Raw genomic sequence first — 23,248 nt, 5'->3', positions numbered from 1 at the left:
CAATGCTATACCAAAAGCCCCCCATACCCTCCCCCCGACTCCCCTACCCACCCACTCCCACTTTTTGGCCCTGGCATTCCCCTGTACTGGGGCATATAAAGTTTGCAAGTCCAATGGGCCTCTCTTTCCAGTGATGGCCGACTAGGCCATCTTTTGATACATATGCAGCTTGAGTCAAGAACTCCGGGGTACTGGTTAGTTCATAACGTTGTTCTACCTATAGGGTTGCAGATCCCTTTAGCTCCTTGGGTACTTTCTCTAGCTCCTCCATTGGGGGCCCTGTGATCCATCCAATAGCTGATTGTGAGCATCCACTTCTGTGTTTGCTAGGCCCCGGCATAGTCTCACATCATTGGCACTTTTGAGTGACATTCTGATATACCTGCATACTATAATTTAGTTACCTACACTACTGATGTCTATTTAGGTATCTGCTCTTTTAGGGTGTTTATAAATAGTACTGCTGTATATACTTTTTTATTTGTTTGGGTTTTTGAGACAAGGTCTCTATGTAGTCCTGCCTGTCCTAGAACTTATTATGTAGACCAGTCTAGACTTGAACTCATGGAGACCTGCCTGCCTTTGCCCCCCAAGTGCTGGGATTAAAGACATGTACCACCATTCCTGGCAGGCATACACTCTTAGCAGTTATTTTGTACTGTTATGTATGTGAGAATTTACACCTAGAATTAGAATTATTGAGTCTTGGTGTCTGTTATAAATTCAGCTTTGATACAGATGCTACCTAACAGATAAAAAAAGTAATAAAGCTTTTATATACTCACTCATGTATATAACAGTTCTGGTTGATATTGCATTTATCTTCTATCTATCTATCTATCTATCTATCTATCTACCTACCTACCTATTTGAAGTATACTGTCCAAATGGAACCATGTATTTCTTTTTTTTTTTTTTGTAGATTACTAGAAATCTGAGATTTTATATTCTAAGAACCTTGTAATATAGGTTGGAAGTGACTGTGTTCTTTCCTCATTACATTTCCTCTTTCATTCATTACAGCTTTTGCTTTATACTCATGCACTTAGCCCCCACCCCTTGTGTTGCACGTGAACTTGTTTGTGTTTATGCATATGTGCTTTTGAGTGTGCATGCATATTTGTATGGAAGTAAGTGGTCAGTGTTGAGTGTCTTCTTTAGTGGTTCTCTACCTTATTTTTTGAGGCAGGGCCTTTCAAATATGAAGCTCATTAGTTGCCTAGACTGTCACACTCATCTCCCCCCGTTAAGTTCTGGGATTTTATATACAGTTGTAGCTAACCTCTGCTTTGTATGTGGATACTGGGACTCTGAATTCAGATCCTCTTGTTTGCAGCAGCAAGCAATATACCAAATGAGCCACAATGCCTCCCTCCTTCTTATTGGACCTAAAGTGCTATTGTTGACTTTTAAAATATTGAGCTAAATTTCGAGAGCCATTGAAACAAAACAAGGGAAATCAATGATCAAACATATAATAACACTTGACATCAGTATTTACAGATGTATTTTAGTGACTCAAGCCTGAACCTCTGTCTTCATCTCAGCTCCCTTTGCTCCTTAACAGTAGGCATTCTTAAGCTTACCCCATTGATTCCTGAGAACTGCTGGGCCATGTGCAGCATCAGCGCCACGAGGATGGGCTGTCGGTAATTGGCATCCGTGAAGAGCTGGATCACGGAGACCTTCTGCTCAGTCGATGCCTCTTCCTTTTCTTTCTTCATCTCATTAATATCTTTGGTGACATCCTCAGTTCCTCTTAGTCTCTTCAAGCCTGTTTCCCCAAAACAGGTTGAAACAACCCAGATCAAACAGACGTAAGTATTTTTATTCTGGTCATGAAGGCACTAGAGTTCTGCATGCCCCTTTTTTGACCTAACAACACATGTACTGGAGATTGTTGTTGTATTAAATTCTCTTTTTTGATTAAAGAAAGAAAAGAAAAACAATATCTGATGAGAAAGAGAGAGACAGACAGACAGACAGACAGAAGCTCCTCCTACAATTCTGAGAAGGGTTATTTGGAAACCTCTGGCTAAATCTTGTAGGTTACACGTGAGCTCCTGGTTTGGGGGAATACACTTCTCACCGGTCACTTCTAAGTAACAACACAATACAGTAGCCATAGCTAAGGCCTTTGTAGTCTTCTAAGTAATTACAAGGCCCCATGTTAATTTTATGAGCACACATTCACACACACTATTTGTACTAGCTGGTAATCCTGCAATAACAGAACGAGGCAATTCCGTACTATAGACTTACTTTTCTTTGCCCTGACTTCCTCTTCCAACTTTATATAAAGGTATCTGGGGCTTTCTGGACAGAAGAGCAGTAGCAGACACTGCAGAAGAGCTGGCACAGCAGATAGGCCAAGTAGGATGTGCCAATGATCCTGATTGCCCAGAATAAAGCTGAGGCCAGCAATCTGCAAAGACAAGGAAGGAGCACATGAACTGCACAGTACTCTGGGCTTGCCTTCTACAGAAATGCATTAGAAAATGAATTTTTAGTAGTTATCCTTGACTATTAGTCCATGTTGACACAAAGAGGAGGCTGTCATTAGTGAGTCCCATACAAACCAAGTCAAGAAAAATTTGTTAGTAAAGAATTCATCTATGCTTGTCTTCATTCATTCCAGTTGGATATTTAATCTGGAGATCAACTCAATCTTCACAAACACATTTGATATCAGAAGCAAAACACAGTGTTCTTGCACTCAACCAGATGGAATTGTTACTGTTAGAATCACTACCAGGTGTGGCAATGCATGTTTGTAACTAACCAGCTCCGAGAGAACACAGAGACAAGCAGATCTCAGGAGCTCACTGGCCAGTCAGTGTACCTCAAAACCAAGGTGGAGAATGGCAAAGGAAGGCACCTGGTACCACCCTCTGGCACCTACAGATACTCTTCATGCACACACATGAACATGTGCATCACACACACACACACACACACACACACACACACAGGGGTAGGGGAATATGTGACTTTGGGCTTTGCTTTAAAATCCCATTATGGAAAATGTAACTATTTCACAGAAGAATAATTGTACAATCACAATGTACCCACATGGTGGTTTACAGACTTCCTTTTAGATATCTTAAGTGCCAGATTCCAAAGATCCTTCTGAGGTCAGAAGGTAAAATGGAAAGTGGGAGCACTAGCTGAAAGTCAAATGGGGAGAGGGAGCACCAGCTAAAGAAGAGTTTATGTAATTGTTTGAATTTAAATCACCAGATAACTCACTCAAAGCAAAGAAAACTCAAGCAGTTAAAACTCCAGAGATGGCTATTTCTTGCCACTCACATGTTAATTCTAGGATAGCATTGGGACTTCCATTCGTATTGCCAATCCCACCAGCAGCTCCAAGTTGGATGTGAGGAGTGGAAATAAGTCACCTCTGAGCTAAAAGCTTGAGTTTTACACTGTCTCTCTTATCACTGTAGGAGACGAAGCTCCCCTCCCTCCCTGGTGGTGGCTGTCTGCAGTCAGTGTGGGATGAGTGCAGGGAGAGGGGAGAAGTAGAAGGTGACCAAAGTGAGGGCTGAGGAGACTTTACCTGACTAATAAGAATGCCTGTGACAAGGGCCAGTTGGTGAAGAGTACCCAGGGCACCCCTGAGTGTGGTTGGAGCGATCTCTCCAATGTACATTGGAACCAGTCCTGAAATTAGCCCTGTATGAGACACAAATGTATAAATGTTAAAATGCAGCCTGGGACATTTCAGTAACTGTTGCATAGTTCAACTACATTATGTATTCTTATTGAAAGTCATACTTCAGATGTCCCCCTTGTCCCCAAACATGGGCATGGTTTATGCAGAAAACTGGTTGCTATTAGTTTATGCAGAAATCCTTGGTTGGTACTGTACTAAATGAAAGTGCCCTTGGAAGTATTAATGGAAAGAAATGCTTAGTTATATTTTGAGCAGTTTCCATGGCCTTACTTTAAAATTTTTTTCCATGTTAGAGTTTAGTTTATATTATAGCAGCATAGGTTGTCTTGAGAAAAGAGCCTAGAGGATGTTTTAGTAACCATCCAGACATACAGGATTAAAGGAAGTTAACATCAAGGAAGCCAATTTCTGGAGAGAGGCAAGAAATGACTCAGTGGAGAAGAATACACATAGGTCCCATGCCTAGGTGAGTCTACATGGTGATACCTCAAGATCTTGTCGTGTGGCACTGAGGTGCAGAAGGGAGAGAGGGTAAGGAACTCAAGGGCTCTCTCCGAGCTGCCTAGGAAGGACAACCGAGCTTCTGTATTGAATAAAAAACCTTAGGCTTCAAATGCACACAAGCAAGATCTAAGAAAATATCAAAAAAGATCACCAAATCGAGTAGGCTTCATCCCAGAGATGCAGGGATGGTTAATAATCTGTCAATGTAATCCACCATATAAACAAACTGAAAGAAAAAACTCACATAATCATCTCATTAGATGCTGAGAAAGCCTTTGACACAATCCAACACCCCTTAGTGATAAAAGTCTTGGAGAAATTAGAAATAACAGACACATACTGAAACCTAAAAAAGGCAATTTAGAGCAGGTCTCTAGACAACATCAAATTAAATGGAGAGAAACTCAAAGCAATTCCACTAAATCCAGGAACAAGACAATGTTGTCCACTCTTTCCTCTTCTATTCAATATAGTACTTGAAGTTTAAGCTAGAGCAACAAGACAACTAAAGAAAACAAGGAGATACAAATTAGAAGGGAAAAAGTCAAAGTATCACTATTTGCAGATGATATGATAGTATACCTAAATGACCCCCAAAATTTTTTACCAGGGAACTCCTACAGCTGATAAGCACCTTCATAGAAGTGGCTGTATACTCAAAAAAATTTAGCCCTCCTATATGCAAATGGAAAATGGGCTGAGAAAGAAGTCAGAGAAACAATGCCCTTCACAGTACCTCAAATAATATAAACTATCTTAGGGTAATGTCAACCAAGCAAGTTTTAGACCTGTATGACAAATATATCAAACCTTTGAAGAACGAAATAGAAGAAGATATCAGAATATGGAAATATCAGCCATGCTCATGGATTGGTAGGATTAATATAGGGAAAGATGGCTGTCTTACTAAAAGCAATCTACAGATTTTATTTGAAAAAAAGACTTAAACACAAAGATTTTGAAAGATACTGAGCCATTATACTTTCTGTATCTTTTTTATTACATTTATTTATTTGTTTGTTTAGACTGTGTGTGTGTGTCCGTCTGTCCATGTGAAAGTCAGAGGAGAACTCATAGGAATCTATTATCTCTTTTCCTGTGAGATTCAGCAATTGAACTCAAGCTGGCAGTCTTCATGGCAAGGACTTCAACTTGTTGGGCTGGGCCATCTCTCTTGCTTTGTCTATAGCTTTTTTTTTGTAAAACTTGGACTCAGGTTGTGAGCTGCCGTGTCGGTGTTGGGAATGGAACCTAGGAACCCTGGAAGAGCAGCAAGTGTTCCTACCCACAGAGCTCTCTCTCTCTAGCTCCCCCCACCCCTGTAGCTTTCTAAAACACATATAATTAGGCATGTTGTAAATAGTGACATATGCAAGCATTTGCTAATTGCAGAGTTTGGCGTTTTCTTAAAAATTTAAAAATAAAATTTACTGTAGGCTTCTGATTTGAGAACGCCCATCTTTTAAAGGATAATAAATGGTCTTTTGGCAAAAGGCACTTTTGTCAACTATTTTAAATATATAATTCAACATTCCAAGTTATTCCAAATGCCTCAAATGTAGTCTTGCATGGTTGATATGGCTTTTGCACTTCTGTAGAATTTTACATGTGACTGTGACCTGAAGCCTGTGGAGCCTGAGAAGGAGAGAGCTCTGTGCTTAGCCCTTTCTCTAGTAGCCAGGACAGAATGACACGGAGAAGCTCCCTGGTCTGAGGTCATAGGAACTGCAGCTTAAATTCTAGTTCTTGTCATAGTTCTTGTCATTTTTTTTTTTAGCAACTTTTAATACTCAGAATGTGGTGAGACATATTTTTAAATGACCACGGAGAGTATGAGACACTTAGCAACGCCAGATCTATGCTACCGCACTGCATGATTTTCAATTTGGAAAAAAAATAATGTTTTCCACACTATGTTAAAAGGAGAGAGGAGGGGTGGAGCATGATCTGGACCGATTGCATGGTGCCGTTACTCATCTTTTATAGGAGAGACTGAGGCTGAGTTGCAACTAATCTGGCTTAGGTAGAGATGGTGCCAGAACTGATTCCCTCTGAGTCCACAGCGTGTTCCGAATTAACCTGACTCTCCTCTTTTAGTTGTTTGTAATTAACATAGAAAATAACGAGAAGAGATATCTAACTAAGTTACACTTTTGCTTCAACTGATGATGGAAGGACACATAGAGTTATAATCTTTTTTGCAGGTAAAAGGATTGGAGGTAGTCAGAGATATTTGGAACCCTTGACATTTTTTCCTTACCCCCCGTGGATCTCTGTGCCTTTGAGGTCAATTCCAATTGTGAAAACAGGTTATAATGCCAGCCCAGAGCCGTCGGTTCATTGACACTGAGGAGCCCTTGGTTCGTTGACACGGAGGAGTCCAATATCTGTCCATTTGTTTGTGGTTGAATTTCCCTATCTCTGATCAGACTCCTGCCTGTGAATGTTGGAAACCCTGTCTCCAAAAACGAGTGCTTCTTCTAGATACAAAGTTCAAGGGAGGACAGAGTCCACTATCTGTTTCTGTCCAATTCCCTTTCCCTATGGTCATCACAGTTTCACTGCTCTGGGCAGCCACATTTGGAGTGACACAGGCTTAGGTAGTATGGTCTAAGAGGTGAGTCTAGGAGGTTGGGCCTTACCATACCAATGAAAGACAGAGACACCATAGCATAGGTCAGCAGTGCAGGGTTAGGGTCTGAAGAGAGTGAACTGTTGGCTGCAACACAGGGGTAGTAGCAACAGCTAGTATTTATCTACAGTTTTTCAAAGTCACCAGATGCTATCTATGCTCAACAGCTTATATATACACTCCCAGGTTCATTAGAGGCCAAAGTTATTGTCATCTTCATTTCACAGATAAGGAAAGAGAATCAGTTGCATAATTTGTCCAAGACCAAACAACTACAAGTGATGTTCCTGGGGTGGGCGGACACAGATGATGTCACAACTCACTCTTACTGTGCCATAGACACAGATAGTGTCATCACTCACCCTTACTGTGTCCCTTGCCTTCCTTCTGTGATGCTGTGTAAGCTTCAGAGATCTCTGCCTAGACTGACAATTAGACAATGATGTGTGTGTCTCACTTACCACAATACAGTCCTGATACACTTCGTCCAGCAATGATGAGGGCGTGTGCCGGTCCAAATTTGGAACATCCCATCAAGAGGGCTCCAGTCAATGAGAGGCTGTTTGCAGCCAACATTGCTTTGATCCTGAAATTTTTAAAACATGATTTTAAATTCAGCACCAAAATGTGAAGAAATTACTTGTTCTCAGACCATGTTGAGCCTTTTACCTATAAATGATTATTTTTATTTTTACTAAAAAGCTAGTTCCTGGTCATGCCTGCTACTTCCTTATCTGTGAGCTGGTATATGAGCCGTGAATACTATTCATGACAGGAGACTTTCATCCCTCTGTCTCTTACTTTCATGAGAGGCTTCCTTTGTTTTGCTTTGTTTTTTTGTGTGTGTTTTGGAGTTGTGGGTCTCACTCTCTAGCCTGGGCTAACTGCACCTTACTCTGTAGTCCAGGTTATCCTTGGGCTCTTGGAGCTCTTCCTACCTCAGCCTCCAGAATGCCGAGATAATAGGCCTAAGTATAAGATGATATTTCTGATACGTACTCATTATTTGATTTTTCTACAACTCCTTTGTTTTAAGGAGCAGTGGTTTGGATGGCAGAAAAACTGATTTCAATAGCTGGCTACCCACCATTTATCGTTTTGTAAAGTTAAACTAAAAGTTTTTAGTTGCTGCTTTGAACTCAAGTTTCCTTTGGTGGGAATTGTTTGGATAAATTAATATGTCCTTCTAAAGTTTGTCTCAATTATAACTATGCTCATTTTCACCCAAAGCCAAGATATTTCTTTGTAAAATCTATGAATTAATATTAGCCAAATGCAAAGAATTACATTATTTTTGAGACAGCCTCCCATTTTAGAGTCTAGGCTAGTGCAGAGTTCACTCTGTGTCCTAGCCTGAGGCAATTCTTAAGTCTCAGCTTCCTTAGTATAGACCTTCAGTATAGACACAGGCCACCCCAGGCATCTGCCATAAAATACATTTACAGCTGACAATAGCAATTAAAATGTCACCAACAAAAGTGATCATAGGAAAACCACACATGAGAGTTCTTGCAAGTTAAGTCAAAAGTAATTAAGCCAGTCTAAGCATCTGAGCAGATAGGCGTGGTGGTGTTGGTGCCACAATGACATGTGACATGTAAGCCCCCTGCTGAGTCCACCTTGTCATTCTGTCAATGTCTCACACCCTGATGACAAGTGAGCTTTTTATAAGCAAACATCTTCAAGTCCAAACATTCCTTTTCCTTAGAAACGAAAGCTAGGCATCTACACTATAGTGATTGCCTGATAGCCATGTGGTAGGCTGAACGGTGTCCCCAAAGAACCCAAGTCATAGTCCTCAAGCTGTGTAAATGTCACCATATGCACAGATGAGGTCGTGCAGATGTGATTACAATGACAGTCCTGGACAGGAAGAGTGCCTCAGGATATTCAGGTAAACTATGACACTGCAGGTGCAGAAGAGAATGAGAAGCCATCATAGAAGCAGAGAGTGAAGTGAGGCTCTTCTGAGATGGTGTGCTAGATAGTGCTGACATCAATTTGACACACACTGAAGTCATCTGAGAGGCGGGAGCCTCAACTAAGAAAATGCCCCGATCTTAAGAACAGTGCTGTGGAAAGTGTACGCTGAATAAATCCTTTCCTCCCCAGGGTCTTTGCTCATGGTGTTTCATCACAGCAATAGTCACCCCAACCAAGACAGAAGTTGGTACCACGAGTGCGGTATGACTGTGACAGATTTGAGCATGCTTTTGGAAGGATTGTGGAGTTTGGGGATGGAAAAGTCATTCAGTGTTGAGAGTTCAGTGAGCTGCTCTGTAGGAGCTTGAGAGATAAAAAACGACAACAAGGGCAATGCAGAAGATGGAGGCCTGGTTTGTGAAGTTTTAGAGGAAAGGTTAAAGACTCTATTGGGGTCATTTGTTATTCTGTGGTTCTGGTTAACAGGGGCTGGAGAATCAGCTGTGATTAACAAGATACCAGAACTACGAAAGCAAAACCTTTGCTCTGCTGGGATACTCAATGCTCGTCAGCCGGAGCTGGGAAATTAGTGGTGATTACGGGGACCAGCGTCATTGGGATGAAATCTTCTGGGAAGTGTCTCCTGAGAGTACATAGAAGCTGTGTTCCAGCAGCATTCAAGGTTGTACCTCATGCTATCAGCTGAGCTTGATAGTGTAAGAGTTAGTCAGGTAGTACTGGATTTGAAGGTATGAAAGGGTCTTAAAGAGAACCTGAGGCTTGGCACCATGAGAGACCAGGGGAGGCCATTGGTGAAGGTGCAGTCATAGTGGCAGTGGAAGGCTGGGAACTGACAGAGTCATGCGGAGAAGATGAGGCTTGGCACCACAAACAGGGTCTGTGCGAGGCTATTGATGGAAGTGCACCCAAGGGCAGTGGAAGCTTCCAGCACTGTGTAGATGCCAGTAGCCTGGATGACCGCTAAAAGCCGCAGCAGAGAGATACAGTGTTTCAGTCTTCGTCTTTCTTAGTGAACTAATGGGTTTCATCAAGGTAACTTACACCAGCACGGGGGAGGAGTTATTTTCAGGAGCAGGGGCAACCTAACAGAAGTTATTCCACTGAGAAGAAAATGTTTCTCCTCCTTCCAGCAGCCATTTGCTGCCTATAGACCCTTAGGAAGGGATGAGGCCTCATGGGACCCTTGCTCCACTATGACAGACTGTTGACAAGTACAGAAGTACTCTGCCTGAGCTTAGAAGACACGCTGTGTTTGCTGCAGAGAGTGGAGTCCAAGAAGTGACCCAAGCCACTTGGGGGGGGGGGGGCAGGAAGACAGTGAATCGCAGGCACTGGACATGGAGTTAGTTATATAGTTGGAGTTCGGTGTTGCTGTGTTCAGACTGTGACTCTGCCCTGGTTTCTCCTCTCTTAAAGTAAGAAAGTATTTAGCTTAATTTTTAATTTCTTACAAAAGCCCACAGTAGAGACATTTTCAACTTTTAAAAGAGATGTGGATTTTTTTTAAGGGAATGGATGTGTTAAAGAGATTGAATTGTTAATGTATTTGACTTTGTAAAGACTACGGAACTTTTAAAGATGGGAAAGGGCCATGAGCAAGCAGTGGGGCAGGGCAGTATTCACTGGAGAGGACAAAGCAGGGGTCTGCCCCTCGGAGCTTCTAGAAGGGACCAACCCTGCTGACACCTTAGCTTTAGTCAAGTATAACAGATGATGGATTTCTAACTTCCAAAGCTGAAAGAAGATGAATTCATGCTGTTTGGATCACTAGGCTGGCCATAATTCACTGCAATAGCAAGAGGGTGTGCGGAAACCACCAGCTACCTTAAAGTAGGCAGTGTTCTGGTGCTGGATAGCCCTGCGGTTGCATTGCAGAGACTCAGTTAAAGAACCACTCTCTGCTCAGACTACAAGGAAATGCTTTTTCTCTTGGCAAGAATAGAGGATGCACAAATCCAACCGTTCACCTCAAGTTGTTATGAGCTGGTTAGAGTCTATTCTATCAGGCTGGGCAAAGACTAAAAGCAGAAGGTTGGGCCAGTCAACAGTCTGTCATACTGGAGCAAGGGTCCCATGAAGCCTCATCCTTCCCTAAGGGTCTACGGGCAGCAAGCGGCTGCTGGAAGGAGGAGAGAGATCATCTTCTCAGTGGAATAACAACCTCTTGGTTGCCCATCCTCCTGAAAATGACTCCTCCCCTATGCTGATGTAAGTTACCTTAATTAAGCTCATTGGTTCACTAAGAAAGAAACTAGTTGGTTAAGAGGAAGGGGTCTGAGGGAGTAAAGGAGCAGGAGGTGGGGCAGGGAGACTACAGGGTGCAGGTATGAACATGATGAGATGGGTGATACACAATGTACATGTGTAGAACTGTCATGTTGAAACTCATTACTCTGTACATTTTGCCATCTAGTGGTCATGTGTGGTAACACACTTCTTTTAATTCCAGTACTCAGGAGGCAGAGGCAGGCAAACCTCTGGGAGTTCACATATAAACTATGGGTTTTCTTAACTAAGGATATTGCAATAATCTGAGCTTTTTTATATATTCGAAAAGGTGTTCCCTTTATGAATAGTTAGATTTTTTTTACTGTTTTTTGAATTTTATATAATTTCAGTAGAAGTATCAGAATTATAATTAATGAGTCCAAGACTACAATTTATAGTGGGAAATGGAAAATAAAATGAATTAAAATTCAGCATTAGTATGCTAATTACCAAAAATGCTTCTTCTCTCTTTCAGAAATTTTTTGCATTTCCTAAATTTCCCACGTTTTTCGTGTGTTAATTCTATTATGAAAATAAAAGGTGATTAACACACAAAAGTTAGATTTAATTCACAGGAAATCAACATGAAAAATAATAACATGCTATTCTAACTTTATCAGAATCCCTAATGGCTTTGGCACATCCACTGTAGTGTATAACGCAACTGACTCCATTGATGTTTGCTTTGTTTTAAAGCTTGAGTACGTGCGTTTGTGTGTCTGGGGGTAGGTATATGCAAGTGTGAGTGTAGATTCTCTTGGAGGCCATGGATGTGAACTGGGTCACCTGTAGCTAGAGTTACAGGCAGAGGATGCTGGGAACCAAATTTAGGTCCACTACAAGTACAGTATTGCTTCTTTGCCGTTGAGCCAAGCCTTCAGTCATGACACCGTGGCGTGGGGACTGGAGCTGTGATGCTTCATTACCATCTTCTCCTGTTGGGGCTTTGGGGTAGGACCAGGATGGCAGGGGGAAGTGAAAGCCATGTGCCTTGTGTGCCTCAAGTTGTCAGGATGTTACAGTGGCCATACCACTTGGCTAATACAAGTGTCAAATTTTAACTTAAAAATGAAAATAATGTTTGAGAACTGGTGGAACTCGAAAGAGCCTTCCTTGTGGGTTTTAAAACTTAAAAAAGTTAGAGGATCAAACTCTCTGGAAACACACACAGAATTCACTTTTCTTCAAGTACTATCATAGTAACGAGGACTTACCAGATGATTATAACAACATCTTCTATTAACTTGACCCAATAGTGACCTAGCTCAGAGGATTATAGGTTGAAGAACTTTAATACTATCCCACAAATGGGAAGATTCTATCTGTTCATAAAATTTCCAGCAGTAACAAAATACCAAAGCTGTGTTCATATTTATTTATAAAACTTACCTTCCAAGTTTGTCCCCGAGCCACCCACCAAAGAATGAGGCGACCATTCCGCCCACTGCAAAGCTGGACACAGACAGAGACCAGAGCATAGTGACTATGTGAGCAGATCCTTCAGTCTCCTCTTCATCCCAGGGAGCTGGTGTTGTGTATGCTGGTGTGACTGTAAGTGGGGTGTCTGTGCCATTGACGTCATAGTTAATGGCAGCTTTCCGGTCATCCAGTGGAACACCCAAAACATGTCGATAATGGGATATTATTACCTGAGGAAATAGAGAAAGAAAACCATGGCTTCAAAATTCCCGCTATAGCATTTGATCTGCCCATAAATGTCTTCGAGGTGTTTAAATAGGGCATCCTAATTGTGTGAGCTGCCTCGTATCGATGTGGGTTGATGGATTTATACTTGATCCTGTCCTATAAAACGAAGACAACACACTTAGCGAAGTGCAGGGAAGTGGGAAGAGATTCCTGAAACAAGTGTGGAGTATCTAGGAACAACACACTGGAATACATTTCAACCAGTAGGAATACGGTAGTGGATGCTTGCTTTGTGGCACGGTAGCCTCTGCTCCAACTAAGCACGAAAACTGCAAAAGAAAGTGTCATTAGTGAGTAGCCTTGGAATTTTATAATACCTGCAAGAGATGTTGGCTTTTATGAAAAGCTTTTTAAGATTTATAGGTTGGCAAGTATTTACACTGAAGACATTCTTCAGGTAGAGAATGTATACCAGTGTTAGTTTTGCACAAAAGATTTAATAATAACAAAAAGAAGGAAAAAAACTACAGCTAAGTTCAGAATAAAAACAAAAGTTAGGACTATAGAATATTTTAGCACTTGGTAGACATGGGCTATATAAACTTAGTCATAGACTTCATAGCAGTTAGTGCAAATAGATCCAAGCAGTCAAATCTGGAGCTGATGAGTTTTCAAGATAGAAACACCTTAGAACTGAGAAGGTATAAAAATGCCAATGGGTCCTCAGAGAGGTCAGTATGTCCCAGAAGGAATGGTCTTCAAAGCTAAATTTCTAGCCACATTTTATGTGGTGCTTCTGTAGCCATGAATAAGCATAAAATAGACTCTAGAGGCACATCCTTCAGAGGTCCCTCCTCCATCCCATTCCCAGCAGTGACCTGGCCACTGTTTAGCCCCAGTAAGCTGAGTAGCTCCAGCAAGGACTTGGACCCCAGCTGTTCCTCATTTCCATTATGAATATAGTCCTATCTGGTAAAACAAGCTAAACAACAGGGAGATGTGGCATCCTCTTATGAAGGTCTGACCAAGACATCTGTGTACCTGACGGCTGCCCCATACAGGTAGTATGCATAGAGAAAAGGCTGAAGGGAATTATGTAAACCATTCTTAGCAGTTTAATATATGGTGCAGAAATAATCACAGGTGAGTTTTGTTTTCTGTTTTCTCACTGGGCAAGTATAATTTTTAGGCTCATGTGATTTAAAAATGCCTTCAGATGTTATTTAACCAGGAGAAAATGCCAACCGGGATACTTGTTTTCAATTCTGACTCAGGGGCTTGGACTGAAGGAGGGGCGATCTCAGCCTGACCTTCCTGAAAAGACTAGAGAAGGTAGTTTGAGTAGGGATGTAAATAGAGCCAAGAGAAAGGAAGGGTTTTGAGATTGATCCAGATTTTAGGAGGCTTGCCAAATTGGCACATTCTTTCATTATCAATAGAAAGATGCCATACCCTGGTCTCCTGGCCCCTGACCCTGGTCTCCTTAACCCCTGCTGTATTCCCTCGTTGCCAGAACAGGAAGTTTGACACACTTGGGATGGTGTGCACTTGACGAGAAAATGTCTTTCAAAGGAGCTTGAGGAGCGGTCCCTGTCAGCTAATGGACTATGGTCAGCACACATTCTAGATGTTCACACCCTAGAGTCTGACATTTTCCTTAGAACTGTAAGACAATCTGACAAAATGATAATGTGTGATGGGTGTGCCGGTTACCCCAGCACACCTTCAGACTCCTTTTCCTTACTGCACTTCTCCCCAGCTGTGCTTGCTCCCAGTCTGAGTTGGAGCACAAGGGCCATGGTCCTGGTCCCCTAATTAATGGTTGTGACAGCTGGGAAGAGTGAGATCTCTGTCTGTCTGCCTGCCTGTCCCTGTGTCTGTCACTCTCTGAGAATCCACTGCATAACAGAGACTACATACACAGAATGCACACAGAAATGGCAGGATCTGATATGTCTCTTTACAAAGTGCCTGCCCAGTACTTTCTCCATCACAACAGAGAACATCCAAAACCTGTGGACCCCTTGGTTGTTGATCTCCTGCTTGTATTACTTTGTGCTAAAGGTTCTGTACGTGATGGGTAGATGGAAGGGCAGACATTGTTTTAGTGTTAGGTCCCTGAAGTTCCTAATCTGTCATAGAAATGTGTGTAAGGTTGGGATGATATGGTTGTGGAAACCTTGAAGCGTAGTAGGCACTTAGGACTGCACTGAGTGGAATACATTCTTCTGTTGTTTGCCCTTGTCACCTGGCATCTTTTCATTCATGCTAGGAGGACAACTGTGACTGAATGCTGCAAGGAATTCTTGCCTTTACACTTCCTGAGCAGGAGGTATTTTAGCATTTTCTCTGAGCTCAGAGCACTGCAGTATCAAAGATCAAAAATCACACGTTGCCCTTTTTTTTGACTTAGAGGGTTGTTAACTCAGGAGTCAAGGCCAAATTATCAGCTGTGCACATTGTACCTGGCTGGCCAGGATTGCCCCGTGTCTTTCACGTGGACAGATTATCTATCTCACTGAGGAACGTATGATACAGCAGGCAGTAGGAACGAAGAGAGGGCTTGGCCCCAAAGGAACTCTGTGTGTCTCACTTGCCTCTTGAGGTGCATTGATCACACCGATGTCATAGCCGAACTGGAAGGAACTCAGTACAGCAGTGAAGACAGTGAAAGCCAAGGTTCCGGTGATCTGAGGGATGAAACAGGAAGTCGTAAGCATGGTCTGTGCCACTCAGACCTCAGGCTCCTCCTGCTGCAGCGACTCCCTGCCAGCTCTCTGCAGGCTCTCCTTCTTTCTCTCCCACAGCAGTTTGCAGCAGCCCTGTGCTCAGCAGGCAGTTCATAAGTTTCTATTGCTAAATGAAAAGAAAAGAAAAGAAAAGAAAAGAAAAGAAAAGAAAAGAAAAGAAAAACAACCCACAAAACAAACAACATCAACAAAACCCCCTCCACCAGCAGAATAGCTTTTCCAGGGTACTAACTTAGCTTTATTTTTGTTTCTTATATTTATGTGCTTGTACACACACACACACACTCATACACAATGGGAACAGAGAAAAGGGGTACAAAGGTAGAGAGGAGAGGCAGACGGAAGTTGTAGACCAGGCAGGTTTGAACTCCCCTGTTTGTAGTTGAGGCTGGTCTTGACCTTGTCCTCTCCCCACCGTCACCCCCAAGATGCTAGAATTATAGGCATGCACCACCGTACCCAGTTTATGAGCTTCTAGAAGACAAACTCATGGCCTTCTTCCCGTTAGGAGAACACTTCAGCAACCCAGTTTCATCCTCATCAATATTTTTGAGCTGAGAAATAGATTTGTTGCTAAAGGGAAGAACTGTTAGCTCAGAAACGATCGAGTGGCCATGCCAGTAAGAGATGAGCACATTATGGATATTTTCACATTACAGAAGCACCCAGCAAGTGCCCCAGGGTCACCACCTTTATCTGTCCCACATCCAGGGATGAATACCTTTCAGGATGCAGCCCTTCATGGGGCTGAGCATAGAGTTGTGAGTCAAGCTACAGTGCTTTCTCTCCAACTTGAGGCAGCTACACTAACCACGTGGAATACTCAACTCAAAATTAATTGCTCATCTGGTCAGCTGACAGGAGTCATTGTGTGAGCATCAGGTACTTAGAACAGCCTCTTGTAGAAAGAACCCAAACGCCATTCAATAGGGATGGTTAAAGATCCAGCCATATCATGATATACAGTAGATATATTAGATACATACAGCATACTATATAGCAGCAGCTCAGAAGAATAATGTGAACAAATGTAATGGTCTTTATTGTAGAATTTTTTTGTTTTGTTTTGTTGTTGTTTTGAGGCAAGGTGTTACTGCATAGCCATGGATAGCCTAGAACACACAATACAGATAGACCCTGGCTGGCTTCAACCGTACAGAAATGTCTCTGCCTCTGCCTCTGCCTCTGCCTCTGCCTCTGCCTCTGCCTCTGCCTCTGCCTCTGCCTCTGCCTCTGCCTCTGCCTCTGCCTCTGCCTCTGCCTCTGCCTCTGCCTCTGCCTCTGCCTCTGCCTCTGCCTCTGCCTCTGCCTCTGCCTCTGCCTCTGCCTCTGCCTCTGCCTCTGCCTCTGCCTCTGCCTCTGCCTCTGCCTCTGCCTCTGCCTCTGCCTCTGCCTCTGCCTCTGCCTCTGCCTCTGCCTCTGCCTCTGCCTCTGCCTCTGCCTCTGCCTCTGCCTCTGCCTCTGCCTCTGCCTCTGCCTCTGCCTCTGCCTCTGCCTCTGCAGCACTGGAGTTAAAGGAGTGGGCCACTGTTTTTAAGTGGTAAATAAAATTGTAAACCTTACTGAATGAATAATAATACAATTGATTCATAGATTCTCTTGTTTATAGTGCTAGAAATCAGACCCCGTGTCTTGTGCACGCTAGGGAAAAACTCTACCTCTGAGGTGCAGCTTTAGCTATTCATGCTGTTAAAATGAGTCACTCAGGAATGTTATGTGACATGTACGGAGCATGATTCCTTGACAAATAAATTATAAGTGAATCTTTAGCAAAGAATTTGAAGCTAGAGAAGTGGAGGTAAAGGGAATTTTAAAAAAATATATTAGATATTTTCTTTATTTACATTTCAAATGTTATCCCCTTTTCTAGTTTCCTCTCCGAAAATCCCCTCCCTCCCCTCTCCCTCTGCTCCTCAACCCACCCACTTCCATTCCTGGCATTTCCCAATACTGGGGCATAGAGCCTTCACAGGACCAAGGGCCTCTCCTCCCATTGATGAACGACTAGGCCATCCTCTGCTACAAATATAGCTAAAGCCACAAGTTCCACCATGTGTTTTCTTTGATTGGTGATATAGTTTCAAGGAGCTCTGGGGATACTGGTTAGTTCATATTGATGTTCCACCTATGGGGCTTCAGACTCCTTCAGCTCCCTGGGTATTTCTCTGGCTCCTTTATTGGGGACCTTGTGCTCCGTCCAATGAAGCTCTGTGAGCATCCACTTCTATATTTGCAAGGCACTGGCAGAATCTCACTGGAGACAGCTATATCAGGCTCCTGTCAGTAGGCTCATGTTGGCACCTGCCTAGTGTCTGAGTTTGGTGGGTTTTTTTATGGGGCGGATCCCCAAATGGGGTGGTCTCTGGATGGTCATTCGTTCAAGCTCTGCTTTGAACTTTGTCTCTGTAACTCCTTCGATGGGTATTTTGTTACCCATTCTAAGAAGGAACGAAGTATCCACTCTTTGGTCTTCCTTCTTCTTGAGTTTCATGTGTTTTGCAAATTGTATCTTTGGGTATTAAAGAAAGATTATTTATATGTGTGTATATATATATATATATATATATATATATATGTATGTATGTATTTTATAGGGAAATGTATGTGTCATCATAAAATTTAAAATTTCAACCAAATTGCATAGGGTATAAATCAGCATGAATTTTGTTTCCTTGAGTTTTTGTTTGTTATAATGACTCTGTCTATTTTCCTTATAGGACCTTTAGTTTTTGCCTGAGTTGTGAGATTTTACAACTCTGCACCTGGGTATAAAGAACAAATAATTATCACAGACCTGGATTCCCTAATAAACCTCCAGCTCAATGTTATCATCAGTGAAGTATCCCAGGACATTCTTCAGGAACCTAGAAGATCTTCTGTTCACTGACTCTGAATCAAAACTCCACTCTGGGGGCTTAGCACATGAACGGCTCTTAGAACCCTTCTGCCTCATCCCAAGCCCTTCTGCTAGCTTGGAGCTCACTTGGGTTTGTGGAATCTGCAGGTTACACAGCTCCCTTCTGTCTTACTAGATTTAGGTGGCGTTTTTGCACCCTGGTCCCGTCAGAAACTTTGTTCCCTGAAAGGACTACAGGCGTTCATTTTCTCCTTCTCTCCCTCCCGCTCTCCCCCCACTTTCCCTTCCTCCTGCCCTCCAGCCCTCCCTTCCTTTCTCTCCCTCCTTTCCTTTCCTTCCTTCTCTTTTCTACACTCTAAAGATACATACATGCCCTCTTATCACATATTTTATGTATTTATTACAAATAAAGAAATATACACATTTATACATAAGAATATCTTATTATAAGAAAGTAATATTTAACATATGCATACACATACATACTATATGGCATATGATGTATGGGATTATGCAAGGGTTTGAATGACTTTCTAAAACTGTAGTGAGACATCTAAAATCCAGAAAATAAAAGCTCAAATGAGATTCCATTTTCTGGGTGAGTGGTTTGTCCCTAAGTCATCTTTCTTTCAAGCTGTTTCTAAGGGTCAGGATTTCTTTTTGTTTACAGAAAGTAATTAGCAGCAGCAGCAACAGGGACCAGATGCACTGGGCGGGCTCTAACATGCTCTCCATCACAACAGTGCGGACTCTGATGAGAGGTGCCACACAGACACAGCTCCAGACCCGATGCTGAGGATGCTTCCCGCATGCCTCCTTGCTCTTTTATATGGATTACTCATTTACTTCTGGCATTAATTTTCCACTGATGCTACAGAAATTCCCAACAACTCAGTGGCTTAAGCAATGCAACCCAATTTGTCTTATAGACCGTCAGGTTAGAGGGCTGGTCTGAGTCCCTGCAGACTAAAATCAGTATGTTAGCTGGCTGTTTCCTTTCTGGAAATTGGAGAAGAAAACTTTTAGTTGGTCATAGACTTCACTTCCTGTGGTAGGACTCTTAGCTGGCTGGCTGTAAATCGAGGACTCTTTGGTTGCAGAGGCCAGCATGCTCCCTGGCTAAGGATGGTCTTCCTCCATCATCACAGCCGACAATGGCTGCCATGTCCTTGGAACATTGCAGCCCTCAGGTCCTGACAAGTCTGGAACTTTCAGGAGTGTATGATGTTAGGCTTAATGCTTCTCGATGAGCCTGGACCAGGCCATTCCATCTCAAGGTCCTGAGAGATCCTATGCTTGCAAAGTCATTAGGTGCTGTGGCTGTCTATTGAAAAACATTTGTTCATGACAGGGAATTTTTATGAAAACCACTAAGCACAAAAAAAAAAATCCCAACTACACCCATTCACCCATTCTAATGGCGAAGTGCTCGGTGGGAGCAGGTAGGCAGAGCTAAGGAAAGCAGTTTAGCTGGTATCTCATTCAGTGGAGGCCTTGGATCTCTAAAGGCTTTGCCTATTCTCTCAAAGACCCTGCTGTTTGTCAGTGCTTGAATAAGGGGGGAATGTGGAAATGGGCAGAACTTGTACAGAAGGTAAGTAGAAAAAAAATCTTAAGGTCTTTTTTTTTTCTAAATTTCTTCACAGGCCATGAGATAACTAAGCTGGAAGCATTTTTTAAAACTCAATTTTTACTTGGGGCTTAATAAATTTTGGTCAGAGAAACTAGTTCCCATGTCCAACTTAAAATATACTGCAGATACACACAGAAGGATAGAATAAGAAGAACCATAGCGAGAGGCTCAGGGCGATGGCTCAGCAGCTAAAGGCAAGTGCCACCAAACTTGGTGACAACTTGTATTCAATTCCTGGGACAAACATGGAGGAAAGTGAGAACTGACTCCTGGAAGTAGTCTTGTGTGCACATGTGCACTGTGACAAGAACACATGGTCACTGGACACACACAGCCCCCTCATACTACAATCGCACATACATACACACCACACATATTCCATACTGCACATACCACACACAGACACATATTCACACACAGACACATACCAGTCAATCACTCACACATAGACACATACCAAACAGACAAACACGATACACCTACTACACACAGACACATACCACGTAACATACCAAACACAGACACATACATGACACACACAGACACAGACACACAGACACACATCACAGACATATACCACAACACAACATACACATACTACACACACACACACACGCACACATGATACACAGAGACGCACACCACACACATATACCACAATATAACACACACACATATCAGACACAGACACACACTCTCACACAGATACATACCACACATTCACACACATCATACAGACCACATACACATCACACTTGTACATGGACACACTAATACACTTGCATGCACACACACACACACACACACACACACACACACACTACACACACACACACACAGAAAGAATAAAAAATGTTAAACAAATTAAGGAAGTAGCTGAGCCTTTACATGAGAGAAAATGTGGAATTTATTTTGTGGCTTAGAAGTCATGTGTCATCTGTTGGCATGGACAAGCAGTGGAGAAAGTCAGAAGACTGAGAAAGGGGTCCTACATGGCCTCCAGTACCCCTATGCCCCAGTTCCTTTAGCTATGGAAGAGCAGTGACAGCAGGTGGCAGGAGGATTACAGGACGGGGATGCTGTGACTGTTGACTGGAGGCATCTTGTGCTGTTCTTTAAGTAGAGGGCACACAACGGAGGTCTGTTAGTCATATGACTGTCATGTCATGACCTGGGCTTATCAACAACCATCTATCAACTTTCCATACATAATATCCAGAACCACGTGCAAAGCCCGAGAGATGATCTGCACTCTATGGCTGAGGAAGCCATGCTCAGGGAAGGTTATCCAGTCGGGGGCAGATACCCCAGCAGGGAACAGTTAAACTCCCACTGCTAAATGAAAGAATGGACTTTGCAGTGATGACTGATTGACTAGGAAAGCATATGATTTGCCTCCACGTGCTTCCAAAAGCCAGGCCAAAGGTGAGTCCACATCCAACTTAGAAAAAGGCCAGCTATGCCTCACACTGCAGGGTTTTCAGTTGCAAGGGAACTTAAGCCATAGTGTGTGTATCTGGCACCTCCATTTTCCAACAGAAGAAATGGAGAACTTAGAGAGCACCCCTTGTTTGAACTTTCTGTGCATCAAGGAGTTGTCTATGCTGACACTCTAACTCTCCTGAGCACCACCCCCTGCCTAAGCCCTTAAACTTGAGCTGAATATGCTGTTCTTTATGGCAATCCCCACACTCTCTGTGCTCTCTCCTTAGACGGTTCCCTAGCTCTTCGAAGAAAGCTTTTCTTTAGTCTCTAAAGTACAGGGAAGTTGCAGAGCCTGAGCATCCTTCCTGGGCTGGTGCTGTTAAGCACCGTCCCTTCCTCTTGACATCGTCTAGACGTCAGGCCTACGAGGGCTGCCTTTCCATAGCTGCCGACTCTGTACAGCATCCCTGTACTTACTAATTTCAGGTTCTTCGTTAGTGAATCATCATTACAGTTCTCCCTGCTATAGCTTTATCCTGAGCTATAGTACTCACAGAATCTCTATTTCTCGGTCATTCTTTAAATATGCATTGTACAAATACATAACTGACATTTAAACATTTGCCCTCTAAGCCTTCCTCATGTTGTCTTTTACTGACTCTGAGCTCCGAAGAGATCACTTCATTCACAGATCACTAAAAGAAAGCCCAGATTGCCCGTGTCATACACCAGGAGTCCTTATGTTAGCACAGTGTAGAAAACACAAAGGCCAATTGATCTAGTCCGAGTCTCAGCAGCACACACAGCATTAGAACCCACCCCCGAGCCTGGCTGATTCCACAATACGTGGTGTCCCTCACAAAAGAGCACTCCGCACAGCCTCACCAGGTCAGTGTACGAGAATCTTAACAGGGGTGAAGATTTATCAACGTCTACACCATTGCCGTATGCAGGGGTTGGGGAGAACTTGTAAGCGCAGAAGAATGACACATTCTTTTGAAGGTTTTATTTGAAAAAGCCTTCTATCTACAGAGACATTGAAATACCAGGAAAATGAAAACCCCACAGCCTTCACTTTGCTCCCCAGTAATTACCTAACACTCACCACATTGGTTTCTTAACGCGTATTGGTTTGGCTGAACCATTTAAAATTAAGCTGCAGGTTAATTGTGTCACCTCATTCCTAACGACTTCAACTGGTACTCTCCTTAAGAACAAAGGCAAAAATCCCTGTCTGATTGCAATGCTGTCACAGCCATGAATACAACACAGGCTATGCTAGTATTAGCTAAGAGTCAGCCCAAGGTCATAGTCCCCCAGATGGTGCTTCATCCGATCATTTCTTCTTCTTCCCATGGTCCAAGGTCGCCTGCAACAATCAGTTCTCAGTCTCTGAATCTAGAACTACCTTTCATTCCTGGACATTTTTTGAACATTCCAGATCCACTTTCATGATTTGAGTCCTGTTAACTTTCCCCAGATCGTGGGGGTGGTAGGTACATTCTTACAATAGCTATTCAAAACAGCAAATATCCTGAAAAGTCCGATTACTGAATAAGAACATGGAATTTGCTTAGTAGCCAAAAGGATTAGTAATTGACCAAGCAAAGAGGTAGCCTGGACCTGTGGTAACTGCATCCAGTGCCAGCGTATAAGTTCACTGCCTTAAATAGATTCCCAACCTCCTCAAAACCAAAGCCAAAGGACCCCAAGGTCGCTGTACCTTGTCTTCTGACATTGTGTGTGTGTGGAATTGTCCTCTTAATCCAGGTCCTGTACTGAATGTGGATGAATAGCTGACCAGCCAGAGTGCTCACTCTACCTGGTTATACATTGTAGGAGGAGGAGGAGCAAAGAGAGGTAGTTCTGACCTTTTTAACAGAAGCTGAGTATTGATGGTAATCCAATC

At 42.8% G+C, this 23,248-nt stretch overlaps 1 protein-coding gene and 1 long non-coding RNA gene across 2 annotated transcripts in view; one reads left to right on the top strand and one right to left on the bottom strand.

The window, feature by feature from the left end:
- The window catches only part of 1700112D23Rik (RIKEN cDNA 1700112D23 gene), a 78,900-nt gene extending 60,029 nt beyond the window's left edge, over positions 1-18,871 (top strand). The window contains exon 3 of the long non-coding RNA NR_166152.1: positions 18,142-18,871. This is a non-coding gene — a long non-coding RNA (RIKEN cDNA 1700112D23 gene). The remainder of the gene's footprint in view (positions 1-18,141) is intronic.
- The window catches only part of Slc2a2 (solute carrier family 2 (facilitated glucose transporter), member 2), a 30,459-nt gene extending 7,268 nt beyond the window's left edge, over positions 1-23,191 (bottom strand). Inside the window, exons 1-7 of the mRNA NM_031197.2 lie at positions 23,063-23,191; positions 15,272-15,364; positions 12,417-12,676; positions 7,277-7,401; positions 3,563-3,678; positions 2,263-2,425; positions 1,587-1,774 (exon numbers count right to left, since the gene is read on the bottom strand). Of these exons, the coding sequence (NP_112474.2) occupies positions 1,587-1,774; positions 2,263-2,425; positions 3,563-3,678; positions 7,277-7,401; positions 12,417-12,676; positions 15,272-15,364; positions 23,063-23,077 (960 nt within the window). The 5' untranslated portion in view covers positions 23,078-23,191. The remainder of the gene's footprint in view (positions 1-1,586; positions 1,775-2,262; positions 2,426-3,562; positions 3,679-7,276; positions 7,402-12,416; positions 12,677-15,271; positions 15,365-23,062) is intronic.
- Positions 23,192-23,248: the final 57 nt, after the last annotated feature.

This window comes from Mus musculus, chromosome 3 (genome assembly GCF_000001635.26).
Source record: "Mus musculus strain C57BL/6J chromosome 3, GRCm38.p6 C57BL/6J".
NCBI lineage: Eukaryota > Metazoa > Chordata > Mammalia > Rodentia > Muridae > Mus > Mus musculus.
This window is presented reverse-complemented; position numbering and strand designations above follow the sequence as displayed.